The sequence below is a fragment of the Notamacropus eugenii genome, chromosome 1, assembly GCF_028372415.1.
Source record: "Notamacropus eugenii isolate mMacEug1 chromosome 1, mMacEug1.pri_v2, whole genome shotgun sequence".
In the NCBI taxonomy this organism is placed as follows: domain Eukaryota; kingdom Metazoa; phylum Chordata; class Mammalia; order Diprotodontia; family Macropodidae; genus Notamacropus; species Notamacropus eugenii.
The window spans coordinates 44,905,638-44,931,797 of NC_092872.1; the positions used below are offsets into that span (position 1 = coordinate 44,905,638).

The 26,160-nt window shown below is 39.2% G+C and overlaps 1 protein-coding gene and 1 long non-coding RNA gene across 9 annotated transcripts in view; one reads left to right on the top strand and one right to left on the bottom strand.

Moving 5' to 3' along the window:
• LOC140497258 (uncharacterized) overlaps positions 1-120 on the bottom strand; it is a 269,059-nt gene extending 268,939 nt beyond the window's left edge. The window contains exon 1 of the long non-coding RNA XR_011964588.1: positions 1-120. This is a non-coding gene — a long non-coding RNA (uncharacterized lncRNA).
• On the top strand, positions 111-26,035 carry KDM8 (lysine demethylase 8). Of its 8 annotated transcripts, none has more exons than XM_072597878.1 (8): positions 111-309; positions 2,881-3,435; positions 4,947-5,113; positions 12,875-13,007; positions 17,761-17,805; positions 23,802-23,951; positions 25,582-25,674; positions 25,759-26,035. In XM_072597878.1, the coding sequence occupies exons 2-8, from the start codon at positions 2,950-2,952 to the stop codon at positions 25,921-25,923; spliced, it is 1,239 nt and encodes a 412-aa protein (XP_072453979.1). In that variant the 5' UTR covers positions 111-309; positions 2,881-2,949; the 3' UTR covers positions 25,924-26,035. The 8 variants fall into 8 exon arrangements, with proteins under 8 accessions (XP_072453979.1, XP_072454021.1, XP_072453988.1 ...); XM_072597920.1 differs by having other exon boundaries at positions 121-309; positions 17,764-17,805; XM_072597887.1 differs by having other exon boundaries at positions 146-291.
• The last annotated feature ends 125 nt before the right edge of the window (positions 26,036-26,160 follow it).

The following is a 26,160-nucleotide window of genomic DNA, read 5'->3' on the forward strand; positions in this document are numbered from 1 at the left end:
CTAGTAGGTGGAAGAATTGGCACCTGAGCCCGGCCAGGATTTGGTGAATTTAAGACTACTCCAAAGGGATGCCTTCTTTCCCAGAAGTCTCTCACATTCCTTTTTTGCAGACTCCTCCTTCTCTCCGCCCCTCTGGAGGATGCTCCTCCCATTCCCGTGCGGGAGGGGTAGGCGCAGCGAGGCGATCGATCGATCGGTATTCTGCTAGGAGCGTAGGGCAGCGGCTGAGACGAGCTCTGAGTGATCGATACTTTCACGTGCTTCATGCCCGGAAGGATGAAGGACAGCATTGTAAGGGCCAGGAACCGGGTGAGGAGGATACAGGGAGGGGCGTCGGAGAAGAGCGTGTGGGCCACGGCTGAGAGGGGAAACTAAGAGTCAGGAAACTGTAGCTTGCGACGCATGCGCGATACTTAAGCTTTGGGAAGGCCGTGGGAGAGCACGCTGCGCCTGCGCAGTAGTGAGGCTGCGTTGGGCGGGTCTCCGTGCACCTGCGCAGTGTGATATAGCTGGGGATTAGTGCGCCTGCGCCGGGTTGAAGACTTTTGGGGTCGGGGCTGCTCATGTTCCCTCTTTGCGTCCGGTCTGTTGCTGGCGTTGTCCACTTGATTCCGTTAGTGGGCCTGGGTCTATCTGTGTGTCTTTGGGCAAGTTCCTTCCCCTCTCTGGGCCAAAATAAGGAGCTGTTGGAGTTGATGGAGAAGCCCCTCCTCCCCCCATTTTACGGGCTTCCCCCTTTCCCTGCTCTCCCCCCAGCCCAGTCTCGGGGGCTTCGGAAATAACCACGTGCCTGTAAATGGGAGCTGCGACCGCGCGTGCGCCCGGCGGGGGCTCCCGAGGCGATTGTTGAAGGTTGGGGGGCCGGCGATGTTTAACGTGTGGAAAAGAAGACTTAGAGCAAGGATTTATTAAGCGCTTACTGTGTGCTGGGCACTTGGGTAAGTGACAAAAGGCCCTAAACTCCAGGCGCTCGCTGCCCAGCGAGGGAGACCAGAAGTCGAATAAGTCATTGACCGTATGCCAGTGGTGCTGGGCTACCAAGGAGAGGGGGTGAGGGGGAGAACCCTCCCTGCCCCCGAGAAGCTCATAGTCTGCAAGAGAAAAGGAGGTACAAGACGGACCACGTGGGAGATGCGCCTCCATAGTCCACTAAGATGAAAGGGAGTGGAAACGGTTTCCTAAAGAAACTTAATGTTTTTAAAAAGTCAGCAGAGAACTAAAAAATGATGTGCTTTCTTCAACCTAAGGAAAAGTTTGCCATAACTTTCAGCTTTGGAAAAGTGGAATGGGCTGCCCTAAAATGTAGTGGGTTCCCTCTTGTTAGAGAACTTGCTGCCCCCTTGAAGGATTTCTGCCTATTTTGGCCACTTTATGTGAATATCATTGTCTTCTCGCTCCTGCAAGTTGGCAAGCCCAGTCTGGTGCTTAGAACAGCTTTCATTCTCTTCTCGATTTATTGACAACTCTTCCTTTAAGTTCCAGACTCCGCCCTACATCCATGAATGAAGTCACCCCTGAAACCTTTCCCCTCAACTGAAAGGGAACTTTCCCATTCATTAAAGCATCTTGTCCTTTGCTCTGGTCAAGTTTTACCCAGAATCATACTTATTTGTAAATAGGCTGCATCCTTCTGTGTAACAGTAAGCTCCTTAAAAGCAAAGACTGCCCTGTCTCCATCTTTTTATCTCTACTACCTGTTAGGAATAGCCTTAAGCCCATCCAGACCCAGATACACCAGGTTCCTGTGGATTCTGTCCCTACAAGGGCTTTACTACCTACAAAGGGCATCAAATTTGTCCAGTGTTAAAAGTCAGTGAAAGAGAAAGAGGAAAAGGGAGGGATAGGACAAATGAATTAACAAATATAAAAGCAGTTGCTAAGTTCTTACTATGTACAAAGCACTGTGTTAAGTGCTAGAGGTAGATAAAAAGCAAGATAATTCCAGCTCTCAAGGGATTCACATTCTGGTAGGAAGAGACAAGACATTTGGAGAGGGTAATGTGGCATTAAGAGCCTGAATGTGAAGGCAGAGATACCTGAAATTGAGCTTTGATGCTCTGTGGCAACATGAGAAAGTCTATTTTCTCCTTTTTAAAGTGGGGGCTCTCTTATAAAGATGTTGTGAGGAAAGCACTTTGTAAACTATTGAGCTGGATATGAATATGACCTGTTGTTATCATGTTCCCTTTGGAGTTTTTAAATTTAATATTAATGTAGTGGGAAAAGCATAGAACTGGTGAGTCAAGAGACCTAAGTTCAAATTCCAATTCAAACAAGTTGTTTGACCTTGCTTACTCTTTCTTTTATGTGGTCTTCATTCTCTACTGTAAAAACCAAGGGGATAGGATGACAGTGACCTCTAATCATATAACTCTGTCCCTAATCCCATTCATTTGGGGCCAAACTATTAAATACAAATCATTTGTTTTTCTTTTCCTTTTGCTTTGGATTTGACAGACTCTAGACCACAAGGTACTTTACCAGTTCTTAATATGGAAACAATATGAGTTTGCCTGTAACTCCCATATAAAGTGTAAAACTTAAAAATCTACCCCTTCCTGCAAATAGATCTGCCTCCTATCAATCCAAGAAACCTAAGTTACTGTCCTGAATATCTGCCTAGCTCCACTTCCAAATTGAGGTGACCCAATGAAATACAATGACTGTGAAAATAAAATGTTTGGAGGTTTTTGTATTTCTATATTTCTAGGTTTTCACTAGACAAATTATAAGAATGAATGAAAAGGTATTAAGTGCTTACTATGTGCCAAATACTGTGCCATGAAGATATCAGTCTTAGTAAGTTTATAATGAAGACGTTAGTTAGTGTAGAGAAAGATATTCTACGGAGGTTTCTAAGTTTTGTTTGTTTCCTAACAGCAAATTCATGAAGATCGTTGCTGAGAAGAAAGAAGTCTGCCAAGCGGACTGAGCCATCTTGTGGGTTGGATGTCAGAAGCCAATCTTTCTGTCAATAAAATGTCGACAACATGTTCCCTCTCAGAAGAACTCATGGCCTTGCTCCCCCAGACCAAAGAGGGCTTCAAGTTAGACTTCAGTGAGAAGGTTGAAAAAAGTGTCATGGTATTACTTAATCAAGCTAGAGAGCTTTTCTATGAAGGGAAAAAGAATGAATGTCTACAGACAAGTGAAATAATAAGAGATTACTCCTGGGAAAAACTTAATACTGGAACTTGGAGGGATGTGGACAAAGAATGGAGAAGAGTTTATTCTTATGGGTGTCTTTTGAAAGCTCTTTGTATGTGCTTTCAAACTGATGACGTAGCAGAAGCAATTAGAGTCTGTGACATGGGTCTGTTGATGGGAGCATCCATACTAGAGGACATTCTGGTTAAAGTCATCAGTGTCCTTCAGAAGCATCTTCAACATGGGAAAAGACCTTCTGAAACCAGGATTGAGGAACTGAGCAAAAAGGTATTTATCTGAGAGATTGTTCCTGAATTACATGTAGTAGGTACTAACGGAATGGTTCCTATAAAAGCAGAATCCCAGATTCCTTCCAGCCTGAATGGCTATGGCCCACTGACTGGAGCTGTCCATGGTTGATGAACTACAGGATATGTCGTTTTGAGGCAGACATTGATTTTGCAAATGGAACATTTCAGCCCATTTTCTTGGCTTATTTGCAATTTCTACAGCAGCAATTTTCCATTACTTTTTTTTTTTTATGTAGCATTTATAGTCTCAAAGAAAAACACCTCAGTCACACTGTAGGAGTGAGTTGCAGCTGCTCTTAGTTCATTTTATACACCTCTTTACTGGTCAGCTAGCTGAATTATCACTCACTTTTCTTGTTATTTCTGCTTCTATTTTGTTTCCTGTTGTTGAGTTTGTAATGAAAATTGCCACAAACTAACTTTTTCTGACTCATGGATACTATCATTTGAGTACATGGGATTTTTTGAGATGCTTATATTATTGCCCCAGACATATGTTACCTTAATTAGCATCGGTATCTTAAATATGTTTCCCAAAGAATTACCTCAAGGCAGGGTTTATGGGTTGATTTAAATCTGAGTTGTTTAACAGTATCAGAATCTACCAGCTTAAGTTATTTTCCTAGCCCTCCACTAAAACTGTCGTAGGTATTATACCCATACCTGATGATGCTACTGCCTGATGGGTCTCAGTTTGGAGACTACATAGCTTACTAAGAAATCGTTCTTATATCTAGTGGTAGAAATGGGACGTGAAGGATAGATAAGATCTGAGAGGTCGCAGAATAATGAAAACTAGCATTTATATAACAACAGCAACAACGCTGGGAGGTCGGTGCCATTATTACCACCATTTAACAAATGAAGAGGCTGGGGCAGGCAGAGAGGTTAAGTAACTTGTTCAAGGTCACTCTAGTAAGTGTCTGAAGGATTTGTACACAAGTCTTCCTGACTCCAGAACTGGTACTCTATCCACTGAATCAGCTGGTTGCTCAGCAGAAAGAGAAAACCTAGGTTTGAATTCTGACTGCTGTTTACCTTTGCGACTTTAGGCATGTTAACTTCTCTGGATCTCATACTGTGTTTGTAAAATGAGGGAGTCTTAAAGATCCCTTCCTAAATTCTAAGTCTTCTCAGAAGGCAGAAAGGACATAAGAAGGTATTCTAAACAGGAGCATAAGCAGAGCTAGAGCCTGACACATGAAGAGGCTAAGCTGATCCAAATGAAAGATATGTATCATAGGGGAAAATGCATCCTTTTTAATGAACTTTTGACTCTGAATATTGTTTAGGGCTCTGATCTTGAGAAAAGATATAAGACATCTGAAATATGTATATCTTGGGAAGTTTATACGTTTGTATAGTAGTTTTCCTCAGAAATTTCCTTTTCTTCATCTCCATTGCTGTGGAATGGGTACTTTCATAAGTTTGTGTAAAACTATGTGAAAATACAGTTTGTTGTGACTCAAATTCTGTCTTTACATACAGAAAACCAAGAGTGACCATACATTGGCTCCAGCTATAAAATTAGGAACTGCTGTTCCAATACTGCAATGTCCTTCACTTGAGTTTTTTAGGAAAAATTACTTGGTTCCACAAAAACCTGTTATTTTGGAGGGGATTGCTAACCACTGGCCATGCATGAAGAAATGGAGGTAAGTAGCAAAAGTAAATAAGCTGATGTAATTTTCCCCATTTTGTGCCTTCCAGGCAAGTTGATGAATCCTTGGTTTATATATCCAAACCCTAAAAGTCTCAATAAACGAAGAATTTATGTTTTTGATTAAAAAAACATTCGGTTTTCTTATTCTGTAACATAGGCTGCAAGAGTATTAAAAGTTTTTCCCCCTTCCCATAGAAATATTTCTTGTAGACATTTACATTTTAGATCTCCTTTATACTGATTCAAACATTTATTACCACTTCACTACTCTGGGCCTGTTTCCCCATCTATAAAACAGAGATACTAGTACTTGCACAGAACTGTTATGAGAAAAATGTTTTGTCAACCTTAAAAACAGTATAGAAACATGAGTTATTATTATCATCATTATCTTGAGTGGCTTTATGGTACAACAGAAAGAATTATTATCACCATAGAATGTCTCGCAATGGACTGAGTCTACATTCTGAGGACTAGTTTACCCAAGTACAGAGAGGTTTCTTACCTGTAAACCAGGTACTTAGTGATAAATTCTTTGGCTATGGAAACCCATGGAATGAAGAAAGACACAAAATGGTCTTTTTCTGCAATGACAGTGGCAGAGTAGCAGGGAAAGAGGCAGAGCCTGGTAATAATCGTTTTTTAGACCATCTATAAGTATTAATTAGATATGCTAAATGTGAGGTCCTTGTCCGGTGACCAAACAGTGCTCATGCTGCTGGAGGACCCAAATCATCAAAATTTTTATATTCTCCCGATAAATGAAATCAGAAGGAACAAATAAGTTGCAACTAAATAAAAAAAGGCTTGTAGGTATCCTTTGGAGGGGCAATAAAAGGGGTTGCTAGTGTTGGTTTTATCTTATGCCCAAGGGCAGCAGGAAATGTTTTTTCTTGGGATATTGCAGTACTCATGATAAGTATTTGCAAAGAAACTACCATAAAAATAGTTATTCCTTACATACAGACATTATTACAGGGAATAGAAGTAGAAAAAGTATGTGAAAAACTCTGTAAAGATTTCCAAATTACATCGATATGTACTTACTTGACCACTAAAGTTATTGCTTCAACACAAAGATTAGAAAAATCGAGGTGAAAAATGTGGTTCAGAAAGGAGTGAGAGAAGCCAGAGACTTATAGACTACACAGAAACTTCATGACTTTATATCATGAACACTTCAAGAAATAAATTTGTAGGTGCTGGACACAGCATCAAATATCGTCACAAAAATGAAATTCATTTTATTTTAACAGGCAGGAAAAGATTATTAATGTATGTTATTTTCCTTCCCTTTCTGGTGGGCTATCTTCCCCCCTTCCTAGCTGCCACTCACCCTGGAGACCTATACAGTCCTTGAGAATCATAATACTGCCCTGTGATTTGGACTTCCTTTGGAAGAGAAATGAACTTGGCATTGCTGTATGTTTTGGGAGCTTTCCAAAAAGGGAACTTTGCATTAGGGGCTGCTAGTGTCCCCTTCCCGTACACTGAGTCTTCCATTCCACTTAGGGACAAATACAGTCTTCCACATCTACAAAGGACAACACTCTGTTCCCATTGGGGCTTTCCAGTCTGAATAACTAGCTGATCATTATCTCCTCTGACTAATAGAAGAGAGAGTGGTTTACTTCTCCCACATCCTAGCTTAATCCATTACTGCTCCCCTAGATCCAGAACTATGTACTTGCCCCTTTTCTTTCTGGAAGGCTAAATCTAGGGACTCTTGGTATGCAGGTTTTCTTATTCCTCCACTGTCAACATGTAGTTCCATTCTCATAATAGTTGGAGACAGAGGTCCCAGTTTGCTCTTCCAAATCATGGATCTGCATTTTGTAGCTTCCCTACCTTTGGTGCAAAATGTTTGGTCCTCTTCTAAGAGAATGAGGCGGTGAGATGTCTTAGTTCATAGAGCACTGAACTTGGAGTTAGGAAGCACTGAGTTTGAATCCTGCCTTACACATTTACTGGCTGTGTGATCCAGAGCAAGTCATAAATCCTTTCTCTTGGCCTCAGTTTCCTCAGCTCTAAAATGGAGATGATAGCACCTACCTTCCCATTCTCTCACTTATCTTCAGTCTTTCCCTGTGTTTTGGCTGTTTCTTTATTGCCTACAGACATGTCCATGTTTTCTCCATACCAGAAAACATTTAATTAATTCATCCATCTGTATTAGCTATCATCCCCTATTTCTCTTCCCTTTTATGGCTGAATTTCCTTGAGAAGGCCAACTACAATAGGTTCTTCCACTTACTTTAACTGTTTATAGTGTGGATTCTGTTCTCATCAGTAAACCAAAACTGCTCTGCAAAGTTACTAGTGATCTCTTAATTGCCAAATTTAATGGGTCATTTTCAATCTTCATTCTTCTTGACCTCTCTGCAGTCTTTGACACTATTAACCTCTTCTCTTTGATACTTTTTCCTCTAGGTTTTCATGACACTACTAACTCCTGGTTCTCCTACCTATCTGACTGTTCGCTTTCAGTTTCCTTTGCTGGAACTTCATCCAGGTCATACCTCCTAATTATGGATGTCCCACAGGGCTCTATCCTGGGACCTGTCCTCCTGTACTATTTCACTAGGTGATCCCATCAGCTCCCATGGATTCAATGATTATTTCTGTGTTGATGATTTTCATATCTACTTATCCAACCCTGACTTCTCTTCTAACCTCCAGTCTCCTATCTCCAGATGCCTTTTGGATATCTTAGAGAACTGTACGTTTTGTAAATAGCTTAAACTGAACATGTCCAAAATTGAACTCATTATCACGCTCTTTATCCCTCCCTTCTTCCTGACTTCCCTTATTGTGGAGGCTGCCACCATCCCCTCAGTCACCTAGGCTTCATCCTAGGTGTCATCCCCACCACCATCACCCCAGATCAGTCTACTGTCCAGGCTTGTTGATTTTACCTTCATGATATAGAACAGTAATGTGTATTATAATAATAATAACATTTAGCATCTGTGTATAGTGCCTACACTGTGCTTATCTCATCTTATCCTTGCAGCAACCCAGTATTAGTATTATTATTATTATAATAATTCTCATTTTATCCCATTTTATTCCCTCTTCTCTGACGCTGCCACTCCCTTGGTGGTGGAGGTGGTGGTGTTTACTCATTTCAGTCATGTCCAACTCTTCAAAACCCCATCTCAGAGTTTTCTTGGCAAAGATACTGAAGTGGTTTGCCATTTTTCCTTCTCTAGTTCATTATTTACTGATGAGGAACTAAGGCAGTTTAGGTTAAGTGACTTGTCCAGGGTCACATAACTAGTAAGTGTCTGAGGCCAGATTTGAACACATGAAGATGAGTCTTCCTGATTCCTGACCCAGTGTTCTGTCTCTACTGTATCACCTAGGTACCTGGCCACTCTGGCACAGGCCCTCATTACCTCACAACTGGTACCACTCTGTCACAGGCCCTCATTACCTCACAACTGGTACCACTCTGGCACAGACCCTCAGTACCTCACAACTGGCCTATCACAGTAGCCTCCCTGCCATAAATCTCTCCTACTCCAGTCCACCCTTCACTCAGCCATCTACTTAATCTTCCTGAAAGAGCTGACCATGTCACCCTGCTATTCAATAAATTCCAGTGGCTCCCCATTATCTCCAGGATTCAATATTAAATCTTCCTTTTGGTATTCAGAGCCTTTTATCACTTGCCTACCCACCATCTTTCCTGCCTTCTTACACTTTACATAAACACTCCCTACACACACACACTTCTCTGATCCAGTGGCCTCTTTGGTGTTTCTTGTACAAATGACATTCCATCTCTCAATACCCAGCATTTTCTCTGGCTGTCCCTCATGCCTGCGATGGTCTCCCACCTTATCTCTGTCTCCTGGCTTGTCACAAGTCCCAGCTTAAATACTGCTTTCTATAGGAAGCCTTTCCCATTCCCCCTTAATACTAATTCCCCCCAATTCCATCTTTCAATTATTTTCAGTTTATCCAGTGTACAGCTTGTCTGTCCATGGTTGTTTGCAAATTGTCTCCCCTTTTAGACTGTAAATTCCCTGAGAGCAGAGACTGTCTTTTGCCTTTCTTTGTATCTCTGGTGCTTAGCACTGAGTAGGAGCTTAATAATGTTTATTGATGACTGACTGAGGATCAAAGCACTTTGAAAATCTGAAAGCACTATGTAAATGCTAGCCATATTGATAATGATGATGATAAAGAAGGAGGAGGAGGAAGGGACTGGTTTAAGAATGGAGGGCTAGCCAAAACTCCTTGCAATTCTTTTCAGGAGCCTGGGCCCAGGATTCTCCAGTCTGATGGTCTAAAATTCCCTCTCCCTGGAGCCACGTGATTCCAGTGCAGGAACTTAGTGGATCTGCACAGCTACCTCGTGGCTTAAGTAACATTCCTCCCTCCTCTCCTGCAGTTACATAGAGAGGAGCTCTGCCACTGGCTTTTCAGGGGCTATTCCTCACTGCCACCTCCTATCCTGTGCACATGCTTCACTCACACACACACCTGCTCTAAGCCCTAGGTCTGTTAGTATCAGCAGATGAAGGGCAGGGGTTGGGGGGGAGTTAGTAGAAAAGGGTAGTGCTTAAATTGAACATTGAAGGAGTAAGAAATTCTCTAAGGTGAAGGTGAGGAGGGAGGGATTCCAACTATGGGGACCATCAGAGACAGACACATGAGTGATGGAATGCTTGTGTGAAAACCAGCAAGAAGGCCAGTTTGGCTCAACTGTGGAGTACAAGGAGAATAGTGTACAGTCAGGCTAGAAAGGTAGGTTGGGGCCCACTTGTTATGGACTTGAACTATAGATGTAACTTTTCTGAAGCAAATCATTTTAAGGGCACTAGGGAAGCAACTAGTAGAGTGAGAAGACTACTGGATTCCAAGGGCTTGTGTTCAAATCCCAGCTCTGCCACTTACTACTTATGTGACAGGTTTTTCTTCTCTAGGCCTCAGTTTCTTCATCTGTACAATGAGAGAATATTATATTATATTAGAGAATTATATTAGAGGATCTCTGGAGGCTTTTCTAGTGCTAAATTGTATGATCATGTAAGTCCTGTTCTTTTTCATGGACAAATGGAAGCAAGGAACCTAGGAAACAGAGGAAACAATAAGTTAGAATTTATTAAGCACATCCTATGTGCCAGGCATTGTGCTAAGCTCTGGAGATGCAGTAAGAGGCAAAAGAGAGGCCCTGCCCTCAAGGAGCTTGTGGGAGACAACATGCAAACAAATATATACAAAGTTAGCTATACAGGATAAATAGGAAATCACTAAAAGAGGGAAGGCTTTCTATAGAAGGTGGAATTTTAGTTGAAACTTAAAGAAAGCCAGAGAGGTCAGTAGTCAGAGTTGAGGAGTGAGAGCATTCTAGGCCTGCTGAACAGGCAAATAAAATGTTCAGAGCTAAGAGATTAAGTGTCTTCATGGAACAGCCAGGAGGTCAGTGTCTGTGGATTGACGAGTACCTGAGGGTGAGTAAGGTATAAAAAAAAAACCAAAACTGGAAAGGTAGAAAGGTTCGAGGTTATGAAAGGCTTTGAATGCCAAGCAGAGCATTTTGAATGTGTTCATGGAGGCAGTAAGAAGCCACAACAATGTATTGGGTTGGTAGGGGGTGACACAATGACATAATGACAAGTATAAACTGAAAGAGGCACAACTCAGCTGAGACTGGGTAGGGTCAAGAGGGGATGGGTGGAGACAAGAGGAATGGAAATTACAAAGCATACAGGATATATGGACCCACTGATGCTGGGAATTCAGAGAGGTACAAGATATGGTAAGGATAATTTTGAGCTTATGAGATTATAAGCCCCTCAAGAGCAGAGATTGTTTTTTCTTATTTTTGTACCCCATTCTCTAGCACATAGTAGGCACTTACTAAACATTTTTTGAATAGAGGAATAAAATTATATGGTGTTTGTGCCAAACAAGTGATAAAAACAACAAGCCCAACAGGAATTCAGAGGACTTGAGAGAAGTCCTGTTGGAGGGGGCTTTGAAGGAAGGCTGGATATTTAAAGAAAGAGAAGGAAGTAAAGATAGTTCAAGTGATGAGGAGTGTCATGAATATGAGCAGGGCACGTTCAGAGAAAATGACTGAAGTGAAAAGAAATGACACTCCACATCGTACCATGATCCTGTTCTTAGACTAAGGAAACCAAAGCACAGCGTAATTCACTGCTATAAGCGTGAGAGCAAAACTTGTGTCTTCATGGTCAGTCTTCTTGTTTCAGTATAAACAGAGTAAGTCTGCAATCTTACTTAGTAATGTGCCCTGAAATCATTCACTGTTTGCACGTATTTCTTCCTGATAACTACTGTCCACATCTTTATTTTCAGAAAGCATGAACTGAACAAAACATGTGGCATGAGTCAAAGCTTTTTCACAGTTCTTTCATCAAAAGACTGTCTGTGTAAAAATAGGACAAACTTGTCAAAAGTGTTGCAAATGTTGAAATCCATTTGTTCAGTTTCACTCTAAGCAAATCAAAGAATTGGTTAGTAGTGGTCACAGGCCTAGCCTCTTTCATTATATGACATCTTAACAGGTAGCTACTTTGAATTTTCACGTGTTTGTGCATAGTCACACAGCTACTCCTTCTGTACACTTCTCCCTTCCAAGCCCAGGTGTCAGGTGTTTATTTTCAGCATAGAAGCCTGCAGATTTTTAAGTGATAACTTTTAAAGGAACTGGCTCTTGAGGTATAACAATATGAATAACCATTAGATTAGGTTGCCTTGGGGAAAGGTAAATTACTCTGTCTTAAACAGGTTCAGAGAAGTAGTAGTTAATAAAGCAAATGTATTCTGAGAAAGAATCAGTCTAAAAAGTTAGGTTGTCGTATGAGACGTTAGCTCAGTTACTACAATAGGAAATCGTAATAACTAATAATATACTGTTATTGTTTAGTCCTTTTCAGCTATGGCCAGTTCTCTGCAATCCCTCCCTGTATCCCCTGCAAAGATACTGGAGTGGTTTGACATTTCCTTCTTTAATTCATTTCACAAATGAGGAACTGAGGCAAGCAGAGTTAAGTGGCTTGCCCTGAGTTACACAGCTAGTAGTGTCTGAGGCTGGATTTAAACTTAAAAAAATGAGTCTTCCTGATTCTAAGCCCAGTACTTTATCGACTGCACTGCCTTACTGCCCCATGTAGCTATAGGAAATAAATAATCTAGTACTTCAGTTAGGAATGTGTCAGTATAGGTCAAGGACATTAGGTAATGACCCTAAAAATTCTTTGGCAGCTAAAGTATACATATTACTGGAGAAGGAAGGTATGCTGAGGTTAGAGAAATAGTACTCTCCTACTAGTTGGGAGAGTTAATGTCCTTGAATCCTACATGATAAAAACTTCCTTAGACCAATAAAGGTCTCAATTATCATAACCCTTGCTACATTTGTATCTTGAGTTTACATTTCCCCAATCTCTTCTATCAAGATTGAAAGTGATAAGGAAAATGATCAGGAAATTGAACAAAACTGCAAATATTTGCTTATCTAGAATCTAAGTGAAATTGTAATGGTCCTGGTGGAAATTATGTAGCATGTTTAAAGAAAGATAAATAAATTTAACCTCTTGGTTTGTATTATATTTTCATTGGTATTTGTGTTGGGGGAACACTTTAGAATATAGAAAGCACTGGAAAAGGATTTATAAGTAGGGAAATTTGTTAGGTTGATGAAAGTTTTTGCTGGCCCAAAGATTTTTAGAAATAAACTCCAGAGTGTTATATTATATGTATTTCTTTCTAATAGTGTGGATTATATTCAAGAAATAGCTGGCTGCCGTACTGTCCCAGTGGAAGTAGGGTCCAAGTATACTGATGAAGAGTGGTCTCAAAGCCTCATGACTGTCAACGAATTTATCAGCAAATATATTATGAACAAGGTCTGTCCTTTTTTTCTCTTAAATGCTTATGAAAAAAATTAGTATTTTTGAGGAATGTTCCCATGCACTGAAATTTAAAGAGACTAAGGACTCTAAGTGCCACAGGCAACTTCATAGTCTCAGTGAGATAGAGTGGAGGTAAGCAATCAGGTATGCAAGGATATGGAAGCTAGAACATTTGGAAGTTTTAGGATCTATTTCCTCCACAAAGCTTTCTTATATTACTTACATCATTATGGCATTGAGTTGATCTTGGGTCCTTTAATCCTTTGCCAATAGAGCACAAGCCATGTCAAATTCTACCATGTTGGAAAATTTTTGAGTGTAATTTCTGTAATAAACTGTATCTACCTTCCAGAGATAAGCATAACTTAATACAGAGAGGATCCTATCCAATAGATGGATTATATGGTGATGAATTCTTTGGTCATTGCAATCCATAATACAAGGAAAAATACAAAATGCCCTTCCATCCCATGCAGGCCCCTCTGTTTCTGTAGTAATGGTGACAGAACAAAACCACAAGAGGCAGCGGATACTGAGTCACAGTTTCCAGGCCATCTATAAACATTAACTTAGCTTTTGGTAGTCTGAATGTGAAACACCTGGCCATGGAGTCATATTAATCATTACATTCACCTTATAAATAAAACCAGAAGACCATGGGAAGATACAACTAAATGAAGGATGGCTCACAGGCTGTCATTGGAAAGGCAAATAAATGAGCTCATTGAGTTCACATTTTCATGGGATATTTGGTTGTGTTGTTGTTTCATAATTATTTGCAAAAAGATCAGTATGAAAATAATTATGCCTTATATCACTAGAAAAAATAAGACCCTTTAAATTAAATCAACATAATTTTCATACACAGTGACTTCATTGGATAGGTGTTGAAAAATGTGGGAGAAAATACGATTTCAGGAGTAAAGAATAAGAGGAGCCAAAAATGCGTATTCTTCCCAGAAGTCTCACACATGTACTTCTTTGAGAAAAGAAGTGAGAGGTCTTGGACACGGTGAGCACTGAATAATATCACACTCAAAAAATATACTGATTATATTTTAATTGGCGGGAAATAACATCACAATTGTGAGACACCTTCCTGAATTCACTGTCTTTATACAGGGAGACCAGCTTGGGCTAGTGCCATTCCCTCTAAGGTTAGCTTCCATTTACTATATAGTTGTCTTGTATGTTCAGATTTATAAATGTTGTCTCCTTTATTAAAACATAAGCTCCTTACATTACGGCTGAGTCAAGATGGCAGAGTAAGAGGAAGCCGTCAAGCCTTGTTCCTCATAGTAATCAGACCAAATGCTGATTCAAAAAGAAGTCACAAGGAGTCCCTTTTCCAGCCCAGGATGGCTTAGAGAGACAGTCATAGTGACATTTGTAGACACTGGGGATGGGGTCTGGCCAGGAGTATGCATAGCATGGAGATTTCCAGCACACCAGGGACTGCGTGAAAGAAAGTCAAGACAGCACACTAAGGCAGGAGGAGATGCCAGGGGAGCCTTGAACTAGCACTGAGTGCAGGAAGGGATACCATCTGGCAGTTCTATTACCTACTACCCAGTGCCAGGTCATAGATCCAGGGCAGACAAAAGTAGTCTTGAGTGTTGGTTGTAGCTATGTACTGAGCAAGCAGGCTGTGTACAGAACTATAATTCTATGTCTCTGATCCAAGGAGGTACTGAAGAAAATAACTCCTTAAAAATTAGAATTGGACAAATGAAAGCTAATGACTCAATGAGATGTCAAGAATCAATAAGGCAAAATCAAAAAATCTAAAAAAAGAAAATGTGAAATATTTCATAGGAAAAACAACAGACTTGGAAACCAGATCAAGAAAAGAAGCTGAACAATAAAAAAGAACCTAAGAAACCATAAAAGAAAACTCCCCAATTATCTTGGAACCAGAGAGCAAAGTAGAAATTGAAAGAATCAGCTGGTCATCTTCTGAAAGAAACACCAAAATTAAAACTCCAGGAATATTATAACTAAAATCCAGAACACCTAAGTCAAGGAAAAATATACAGCAAGCAACCAAAAAGAAAGAATAAAAGTCACAGTCAGGCTTACATAAGATTTACCAGCCACCACTTCAGCTATTCAACTTAGAACATGATATTCCAGAAGGCAAAGGATATAAGCTTATAACCGAGAATCACCTACTCAGCAAAAGTATCATCTTCAGGGGGGGGAAATGGATCTTTAATGAAGCTGAGGACTTCTAAAGCATTCCTGACAAAAAGACCAGAGCTAAGTAGAAAGTTTGAAATGTAAACACAGGAGTCAAGAGAAGCATAAAAAGGTAAACATGAGTAAGCAATCGTAAGGAGCTAAAGAATAATTCTTTGCATTCTTATATAGGAAGATGATAAATGTAGCCTGTCTTTATCATAATTGGGGCATAAAGGGAATATAATTATGCATAGAGTCTGGGAGTGATTCTATTATGTTTTGATGGTCTCAAAAAAAAATGGAAAGGATTAGAGAAGGGAGAGATCAGTTCTCAGAAGAGTTCTTGGGGTATCTGAAGAAGGAAGGGGAAGCTGCCAAAAGCATGAAAGAAAAAATATCTCTGTCCATACTATTAACCCTCCCCCCACCAAAAAAAAAAAAATAAGGCTACCAGGAGTAAATCAATAATTCCTCATCTGTATACCTACTCTTCCATCTACCAAAAATGTTTATGAGAATAAACATGCATTGAGGGCATATTTGTTGAAGATATTTGAAAGGAAAAGGTGGACTTACACAAGCAATATTCCAGGACATTATATAGTTAACAAAATATATAGATAGCCTAATGTACTTATTAAGTTTGTTGATTATCAGTAAAAATTTTATTCAGTAAAGCAAAATGCCATTTTAAAGGCATTCCTCCAACAAGATGTGTAAAAGCCATGCAGGCATGTGTCAGAATTATACAAGATGTGTTAAAAGATTTAACAACAGATAACCTTGTTTGGCAATCCTCTGGTTATTAATAGAAAACAGGGCTTAAAACAGGAAGCTGTAAGCTCACCAAAGGTGTTCAATTCAGAATAGAGTCCAAATTGAGAAGGAACTACTATAGATAGTAAGGCCTTCCAGATATTCTTGTATGCAGATAACATTGTCCTTAATTTATTAAACTCTGGAACACTGCAGATATCCCAACAGGATGGTGAATGGCTTTGAGATCATGCTACATTTGAGCTGTTGAAATAACTGGGAATTTTTAGCCCAGAAAAGTGACTTCAGAGAGACATGAGAGCTATCTTCAAATAAGTGAAGGGCTGTCAGGTGTAGTAAGATTACAGTACTTCTGCTAGGGCTCTTTCCCCCTCCCCCCCTACCCCAAGCAGAACTAGGGTCAATGGGATAGAGGTATCCAAAAGTATAATGGGTTGCCCTGGTAAATAGTAAATTCCCTTTCACTGGAAGTCTTCATCAAATAAAGGCTGGATAGCCATTTGGGTATGTTTTAGAAAAGATTCTTATTTATATTTTGGGATACACTGAATGGCCACTGAGCCCCTTTCCAACTTGGTAAAATTTACCAGATTTGTGCTCTGTTAGCATAGCCTTCAAGAATCCAGAGCCATCAGCACACCATAATGAGGCATCCAAGTGGGATTTCTATTGAGAATATACTTTATATTTCTATAACTCTTATCTTCCAAACAAGACCATCAACTCCAAGTGACTGTCAAGTAATATTTGTTGTTGTTGAGTTGTTACAGTCATGTCTGACTCTTCACAACTCCATTTAGTGTTTTCTTGGCAAGGGTACTGGAGTAGTTTGCCATTTCCTTCTTCAGTCAACTTTATAGATGAGGAACTGAAGCAAGCAGTTAAGTGACTTGCAAGCTAATAAATGTCCAGGCTGGATTTGAACTTGTGAAGATGTCTTCCTGATTCCAGACCCAGTTCTTAATCCATTCTTTCAGTATTCCAGAGGCATTATTTGATATGATGGAAAGAGCACTGAATTTAATGTCAGGAAGACCTGGGTTCACTCAGTTCTGATACTCATTATATGACCTTGAATGAGTGTTTTAACCTGAGTATCAGTTTCTTCATCTCTAAAATGTGAACAAGCCTGCTTCAGAGGCCTATTGTTGTAAGAAAAATTCTTTTTGAACTTTAAAGTAATATGTATAAATGTAAACTTGCATTCTTTTAACAAATTTTAGACCCCATGAATGCTAATTTAAAACACCAGTGCAAAAAAATGAAAATTCACTTAGAAACATTAAGATCACTAACTTGTCACAAAAATATCAGAAATACCAGGCTCAACCATGGTCCAAACCTATGATTCTGTCTCTGACCTTTCCACAAAGAGGTATATTGTGGGTGAACATAGTTATATTCCTTGATATTAAGCTTGGGATATGAAATTAAGTGAGTCCTTTTATTAAAGTAATAGGTTTTCCTAGAGCTGGGATGAAATAGCCATTTATATAATGCACCGATTGGGAGGACTGATTAGAAGGCAAACATAGTGCCATTAGGGTTCACTCCATTAAGGAGCTAAGCCATCCAGCTGGGAAAACTTTATGCTATAACACCACCACCATCCTCTGCCCCCTTCCCTTCCCCCCCACCCCTGTGAAAGACATTCATTCCCAGAACAGTAAGTTCTAGTCCAAATTGGTAGTTTTTAAAATAATAGCTTGATCACAAAGTGACCTATGATATAGTCAGACTGATTCCTACATGTCACCGCCCTCTCTTTGTTCTTCCTCCCTCAAAATAGCAGGATGACATTGGATACCTTGCTCAGCACCAGTTATTTGATCAGGTAAGTGTATTGCATTTCTTCTTTCTGGGTTCAAGTCTTAACTCTAAAACTGAACTGGCTTTGTGACTCTGGGCAGATCACTTAACCTCTCAGCAAATAGCTCGCTGTCTGAATTGCAGAGCGGTTACTGAGCTGCATTGTTAAAGGAAGTTTCCCCATAAGGGTACACCACTGATCACTGATTTTTTACAAATAATAATAATAAACATTATGTGGTAAGTTCCAAGTGGGTGGTACAGACAAGTCCTATTGGAGTTCAAAGGAAGAAAAGATCACGATAGGGTAGGTAGGGATGGCGTGAACTAAAGTCTTGAAGGATAATCAGGTTCTAAAAGATAGGAGGAAGAAGTGCATTCCCAGTGAGCAGAACAGCGTGCAAAAGAAAAAAAAAGATAGTAGCAGACACATGCAAGGTGTGTTCTTGAGCAGTGAGTAGCCTAGTGTGATAGGGGGAATGAGAGCAACTGCAGCCATAGATGGATGTAGGCCAGACTGGAGAGGCCTTGGAGTTCCATGTGAACGATCTGGACTTTAAGCTCTAACTGCAGAAACCTTTTGGACATGAGCTACAGTCAGCACGCAGCAGGCAACCAGGAGATTCTTTGGACAGGAAGTCAGACTAATGACAAAAAAGGAGTGCATGTAAAAAAAAAATCAGTTAGACACGCATGTGTTACATTCACATTCTGCACAGTTTCTGCCATCGGAGCAGACCACAACTCCAGAATTCTCCTAGCAAATACTTTCTTCAGTACTTCAGGTATTTGTTATTTCATCTTTGTAGATAGACCTTCTACCAAGGGAGATTACAGTCCCTTTATTCCTCATTAGTTCCATGAATTGCTGTGGCCAAAATAATTCATGTCTCTTTGGTATATCAAGGATGTTTCTCAAATGACATACACGAAGTCCATCCCTAGGCCCAAATTAAAATCTTTCCATCTCGGTAGCATCAGCCATACCCTTCAAGAAAACAGAATCACTTCTACATAATGAGGCCATCAGAATAGGACTATGGTGGAGTTAGAAAATAAGTCAATTGGTATTTAGTATTTTCTGTATCTAGGTACCACAGACCAAAGCCCCTTACAAAAAGATGAGCTTAGTCTGGCTAATTTTTCTATGAACAAACACGAAATAAGAATCATACCTTGAGAAAGAGTCCAGTTAATTTCCTGGCTAATGGGAAGTTTAATGTAAGGGTAGAAGAGAGTTGAACTTTGCCATAATAGCATGAAACTGGCCTTGGTGGTACTTTCCATTTCCTTGAAATGCCAGATGTGTACAAGGTAGTTTCAGATAGGACTGAAGCATTAATTTTTATAGTCGTCTCTTCATGTTGGAAGCTTTGTTGCAAATGGTGAGACATTCCCTTAGCCAGGAGAACAAAATAAAAAAAACCAGTGGAGAGACTGTAAGTGGAAATGAATAAGAAAACCACCTAATACAATGAAGAAATACCATGGAGTAGCAGAATTCCAGGATAAAATTCCAAAAGAAAATAATTTTGCATTATCTAGAACTCCAAAAAATAGAATGAAGTAGACACAGGAACCCCAAGTGTGGGTTGGAAGACCTAACTTTTAAAAAAAAGAAAACCTGGAGAAGCAAAGGAATGAACTAGACAGGCTTAGAGCAGAATCTGGAAAACCTTGGCAAAGCCCTACATCTTGATTATTTAATAAGACATCAGTAATACTAGAGCAGAATCCAAAGACAGCAAGATTGGAAGGAAATTTGAAATAATCTGTTGCCAAAGGCAATTGACCTAGAATAGAGAGTGCAGAAAAATAGCCTAAGAATCAGGCCAGAAAAGGTAAAGAGTTTGTCAGAGATTGTATAGGTAGGAAATGACAGACCCAGGACTTGTACCTGAATTAGTCCAGTTCAATTCATGGTCACTGTGTGCTACATACAGTTAGGATATAAATGATTCATATATAAATGAGATTTTATGCACTCACACATATTCCTGTGTATGAGAAGCTCCCATATAAGTATGAGATATTCCCTGGCCTCAGGAAGCTTACATTCTGCTACAAAGAATAGCTGACACAAGAGGGCACTTTAATGTTTACAAGTTGTATTCTGTATATTATCTCACATGATTCTCACTGCAGCTCTGTCATGGGCTGCACGGAGCCAATAGCATTCCTGTTTTTACATCTGAGGAGAGTCTCAGGTCAATTGATGTGTACAGCTCCTAAGTGTAAACTGGGATTTGAACCCAGGTTTCACCATACTGCCTCTTATGGTCTAAATACAGAGGACAGCTGTTTGAAAGAAGGGGCTGGCTCATTTAGTCTTTGTAGGGCCAGTCCTCGTTCGTGTGTTTCACGTAGTAGTTGCTTATGGTTTTAGAAACTGAATTCAGATGGAATTGCTGCTTCCATTGTACCACCCTGCGCCCAAGAAATGCAGCTCTCTTTGGCAGCACCACAGCTGCTACCCTTATTGCTGCCTTAGCAGCTTCAGATTCCTGGGTTTAAGGAAAACTGAAGTATAGCAGATAATAGATGTAAACCTGCAATTTTCTCGCTTGGTAATTAGATTGTGTAGGTACACTCATTCATGTAGAGGTGAAAATAAGCAAGGCTAAGGACTTTGTGGCAAGCAACACCAGGAAGTACACAAATTAGATCTTCAGTTGCCCCTCCCCAGTTTCATTTCAGCAACACACACACACACACACACACACACACACACACACACATACACACACACACACACACACACACACACACACACCTCAGAAATGCATTGATTGCATACGTACTGCTCCACCTACCCAGTCTGTCTCAGTGCACTGCTTCGTTGACACCAGTTCTCCCTTTGCCCTCCTCCCAACTTTCCAGTTTCCACAGCTCTTCCCTAAACAGTCCTGTAATGTAGCAGCAAGATAGTATCATTCCCATTTTGCACACAAGGACAGTGAAGCTCGGAAATGTTAGGTGATTTGCTCAGATTCTTATAACAAATAAAGACTTGACTTGGTATTTCAGCTGCAGTTATAGTGCTGTTTCCACTGTACTGTAGGCTTTAAAAGACTCATTTACAAAGCAACTAAAATATAGATAATACAAAATACTAAAATACAAATGCTTGTTCCCTTCTCTTTCTACCTATGTAAATAATGCGCTGCACTAAGATATTATTATCCTTGCCTACTCTTAAGACCAATCAAGACTTTCTGTCAATAATTTAACATTTTGAACTGGATGTTCCATACGCATCTTAAAACTCAACATATACAAAACAGAACTTGTTCTCCTTCCCCATAAACCTGCTCCTTTTCTGTCAGATTATGAGCCTCTCAAGAATAAGAACAGCTTTTTGCCTTTCTTTGTATCCCCAGCGCTCAGCACAGTACCTTAGATATAGTTGGCACATAATAAATGCTTATTGACTGAAATACTTGCCTTTTACTATTAAAGGTACCATATCCTTCCAGCCACCCAGGGTCAAAACCTCAGTGTCATTCTTGATTCCTCACTGTCACTCACCCCACATTTCCAATCATTTGCCAAATCTTATTTCTACCTCTACATTTCCCATATATATTCCTTTCTCTCTATTCACACAAAGCAGGCCTTTGTCACTTTTAGCCTGTACTATTTTAAAAGTCTCCTAATTGGTCTCCCTGTGTGAGGCATTCCAATGCATCCTCTGGTGCTGCCAAAGTCACATCTAATATCGCAGGTACAACTGTGATACTCCCCATTCAACAAATTCCAACAGTTCCTTATTACTGCTAGAATAAAATAGAAGTTCTTTCTCTTTTTTAAGTATTTAAAGCTCTTCACAACCTGGCCCCTTCTTGTCTTTCTAATTTCCCTACACATCACTCCCTTCCACAGCACTGTAGTCAGGCAGGCAGGCACTGTGCTAAGCAATGGGAATACAAACAGAAGAACCAGAAAGAAATATATTCCCTGTCCCCAAAGAGCTTACACTGTAATGAGAGAAGACAGTACTGAAAAGGGAGCTGAAAGTGGGATGGGAGAAGAGAAGGTACAAGGTGCAGGAGGAGGGTAGACAAAGTCCTCTGGAGGCTAGTCAGCAGCACAGCCTGATGATGGAGTAGGAAGAAGGTATCTTTGAGTCTCCTCAGAGATCTCCTCCTCTAATTGGAGATTCTGGGAGGAACCAATCAGGTGAGGGCACAGAGGTGAGAGTTCTTCCAGTGTGAGAAATAGTCCAGGTTACTGTACATGTTTCTATATAAAGTCCTGTGGGAAAAACTCAGCAGTGCAGACTGAAGAGGGAGGAAGGCATCTTTGGCCTGGGCCTCCTCCTTTAAGTAGAGGTTCTGTAAGGAACCATTATAGTTCAACCATAACGGCCCACTTGCTCTACCTCACACATGGTGCTCTGTCTCCTCTCTCTGCCTTTGTGTGAGCTATCACCCAGGCCTAGGATGTGTTCCATCTTCACCTCCAATTAGAATCCCTGGCATCCTGTAAGACTGAAGTGAAGAGTCACCTGTAAAAGAGACCTTTCCCACACCCCCTCAACTTCACTAGTGTTCTCTTTTCCATCTTCATATCTGTTAAGGTACATGGTTGTCTCCCCTGCTGCAATCAAAAGATATTACACATGTAAAGAATCTATAAATGTTAGCTCTTATTATTATTGGCTCTTTAATAACAGAAACTCTATACTTTTTCTTTATATCATCAATGTTTAGCATAGTACCAGGAACCTAAGTGCCTAATAAATGATTATAATAATAGTTCAGTTGAACTATTAGCCTTAATTATAAGCAAGACCAGTCAAGACTTCTAAAATAATGAGATCATTTATTAAAATGTAATTGAAAAATAACATCAGTTGTCTTTTTTTTTTTTTTGGTCCATACTTGTGATTTAATTGATATAAGGAACTCCTGATGAGAAAATTCTCCCTACTAATTTAGACTGCCAAAAGTTCTATAACTTTTAGTCTTAAAATTGCCATAGTCACTAGGAACTTTCTCTTGCACTTTTATATAAGCCTCTTACCACGGCTGTGCTAGAAGTTAAATCATTTCTGACACTTATGTGATCAGGAATGTTATAAAACAAAACAAAATTTATTTATTGAAATCTCACCTGTCACCTCATACTTTTTGATGTTATGACTTATGTGACACTTTTGGAGAATTGCTTTCTTCCACAGCTCTCCTTTTTAAACTAATTTTCAGTTTTAATGTAAGGAGGAAATAGTTTAGTATTATGCAGAAATCCAAGCGTAAATCTGAATATATTTATGCTATTGGGGTCTGTTTCCCAGACTAGAGAAGTGTCTGAATATATTTATTATACATAGAAAATATGTAAGCAAAACAGCAGACTTGGTTTCCTTAGTGACCCCATTTTTATATCTTTAGTACTGTCTGTTACAGAAAATTTGTCTTCTGTGGGTTCGTGATTAATAAAGTAGAGTACGAGATGGCCCGGAAAGCAGTTATTACTGTTGTCAGTTAGTTATGGTTTTCAGATAATCAGATTAGGAAGTGGCTGAAAATTACGTATAGATTTGTTCTTAGTTTTTTGACTCTTGTTTAAAAATTGAGCATATTTGTCAAAGGTTAATATCCAAGATTGCCTGATGGGCTCATGAAACATCCCCTAAACTTAATGAAAATTTTATGGAAGCTTTGGTTTTGTACCTAAAAGAAAAATCTCTTTTAGACCCATAAACCTAGGAAATTAAATGCAAAACACCATGGTAATGCACAGTCTGGCTATGAAAGTAAAACAAAATTGAGATAATGAAAATCTTAAGTGGATATTAACTCACCCACATGCCACATTTATGGTATTTTGATTATAAGTTAGCCTGCTGAAAATACCTTTGTAAAGCCTGAGATAGGTAAGCTAATATTACTTGCAAAGCCTTTAATCTTGAATCATATAGCCCCAATTTTATTTTAAATATTCATAATTGAAACTGATTGTCATCTTTAACATGTAACACCTGACTGTAATCTTTTCTAATTGGTTTGACTGGGACAGATTCCAGAACTGAAGCAGGATATTTGTATACCAGATTACTGTTGTTTAGGTAATGGCGAAGAAGAAGACATAACTATTAATGCCTGGTTTGGTCCAGCAGGAACCATCTCTCCTCTTCACCAAGATCCACAGCAGAATTTTTTAGCCCAGGTTTGTGCTGTTATCACTATCATCATCAAATCAGCATTTTAAAGAATTTAAATTTAATTTGAAAGAATCTTCATTTTCATGGGGTCAGTATAGTCTTAGTGTTTTTTTAATCTGACTCATAAAAAAATATAAATATATATGTATATATATGTGTGTATATATGTGTGTATATATATACATATGTGTGTGTGTGTGTGTGTATATGTGTTTTTGGGGCCCATCCCATCCCCAGAATTCTATGCTTTTAGCAGTTGAGTTTTCCAATATTGTCTCTCCATGGGCTTTCAGTTACGTATTGGCCATATTCTGTTCATTAAGTCAAACTCCCCCATAACTTAAATACTTTGTAGTGTTACATTAATTCTTGTAGGCCAAGAGGCTACATTTGGTCCATTTAGTGAATTACTGTTCCAGTTTCCTAAGTGGCCTAAAAGAAATATGCCCACGTAGGTGACTAATGGTCAGGGAATAATTTACTCACTCAGCAGTAACTGGCTTACTAATAAACCATCTGAGTTGGAAAGAGCACATGTCCTGCTCTATATGTTTTAAGTACAAAAATTTTTAGGAAAGAACACAGAAAATTGTGACCCTCACTAAGTACATCTACCAGATTCTATTCTGCTAGACTGCAAACTTCTTGAAGGCAAAGACTATGCCAGTTATTTTTGCATTGAGTCTGCACCTACTGTAGTACAGTATACAAAGTAGGGGCATTTAACAAAAATTTTCCCAAAGTAATATAAATTCTTAAAAAAAAAAAACAACAAATCAGTCTGAGAAGATAGTATTGAAAACTTAAACTGCAGAGTATTTTTTAAGTCAAATTACAAAATGGCACTAAAGGCACCTATATTTTTATTAGAAAATATTAGTTAAGGCAGCTGTCACTCTTTTACGGTAATAGTAAAGAAAAGGACTTGCTATGTTCAAATGCCATTTATTCTCATAGAATTATCTATATTAATTTAGTCCCTTGTACCCATTAAATGTTCATTAACCAGAGAAGATAAATTAGTCGTGACTAAATTTCATGATAAAATGCTTATTACCAACTTGAATGAATTCACTTTTTCTCTAATCCCATAATCCCACAGTCTTTATTTCAAATACATAATGTAACAAGTTAGATTGGTGCCAGTGACATTTGAAATTTTTAAGACTACTCAGTGGTTTTATATGTGCTTTTTTCATCTATTATATCATGCTCATATTATTCATTAGATTGGAAGCCAATTGTGACTGCCTACCATTTAATTTTAATTCTTGCTTAAGTCATTTAACTGGAACTTTTAAGAACAGACGATTGTATTCTTTGTTTCAGGGGTACTAGACATTGACCTTCCTGACTTGCATAAACCCAGCAAAGTCTAGAGAGAGATTGCTTATCATAATATGTTAATTGTAGTACAAATTAGCAACAGTCCTGCTAAATCCATTTGTATGTGTTCACCTTGATTATACAGGGTGTCCCCAGAGCTTGAATAGCGTAACACTTCAGTGAGACTTTGGGGACACCCTATATCTCTACTATTTGGTCATTGTAAAAATAGCATATTATTAATTACCTTAAAATTAAATTCCTTCTCCAACTGAAATACCAACTAACAGATGAAGAATCTCTTTCCAGGTACTTGGAAGAAAATACATCCAGTTGTACTCTCCAGAAGAATCAGAGTCCTTATATCCACATGAAACACAACTCCTTCACAATACAAGCCAGGTGAAATACTTATGGTGCAGTTTTAGAAGTTGTCACTTCACTTTCAATAATCATAAGAGCTAACTGATTTCTTTTGTTTTTTAGGTGGATGTGGAAAATCCCAATTTAATTAAATTCCCCAAATTTACTAAGGCCTCATATCAGTCATGTATTTTGAATCCTGGGCAGATTCTGTTTATTCCAGTTAAGTATTGGCACTATGTGCGAGCTCTGGATATCAGCTTCTCTGTAAGTTTCTGGTGGTCATAACCATTATTAGAAAAAGAATTAAAGACATCTGTAATGCAAACAGCATAGTCTTTTCCTGAAGGGAGAGCGATACTGTAATCTAAGATCAATAAATCTGGACTTTTTAACAATATTCAGACCTTTGTCCAGTCCTTACCTATGGCAAATCCTAAACTGGAATCTCTAGAAAAGAAAAAAACTTCACTCGTTTTAAGTATCACAAATTGCTTGAAATTTATAAAAATATATTCCAGCATC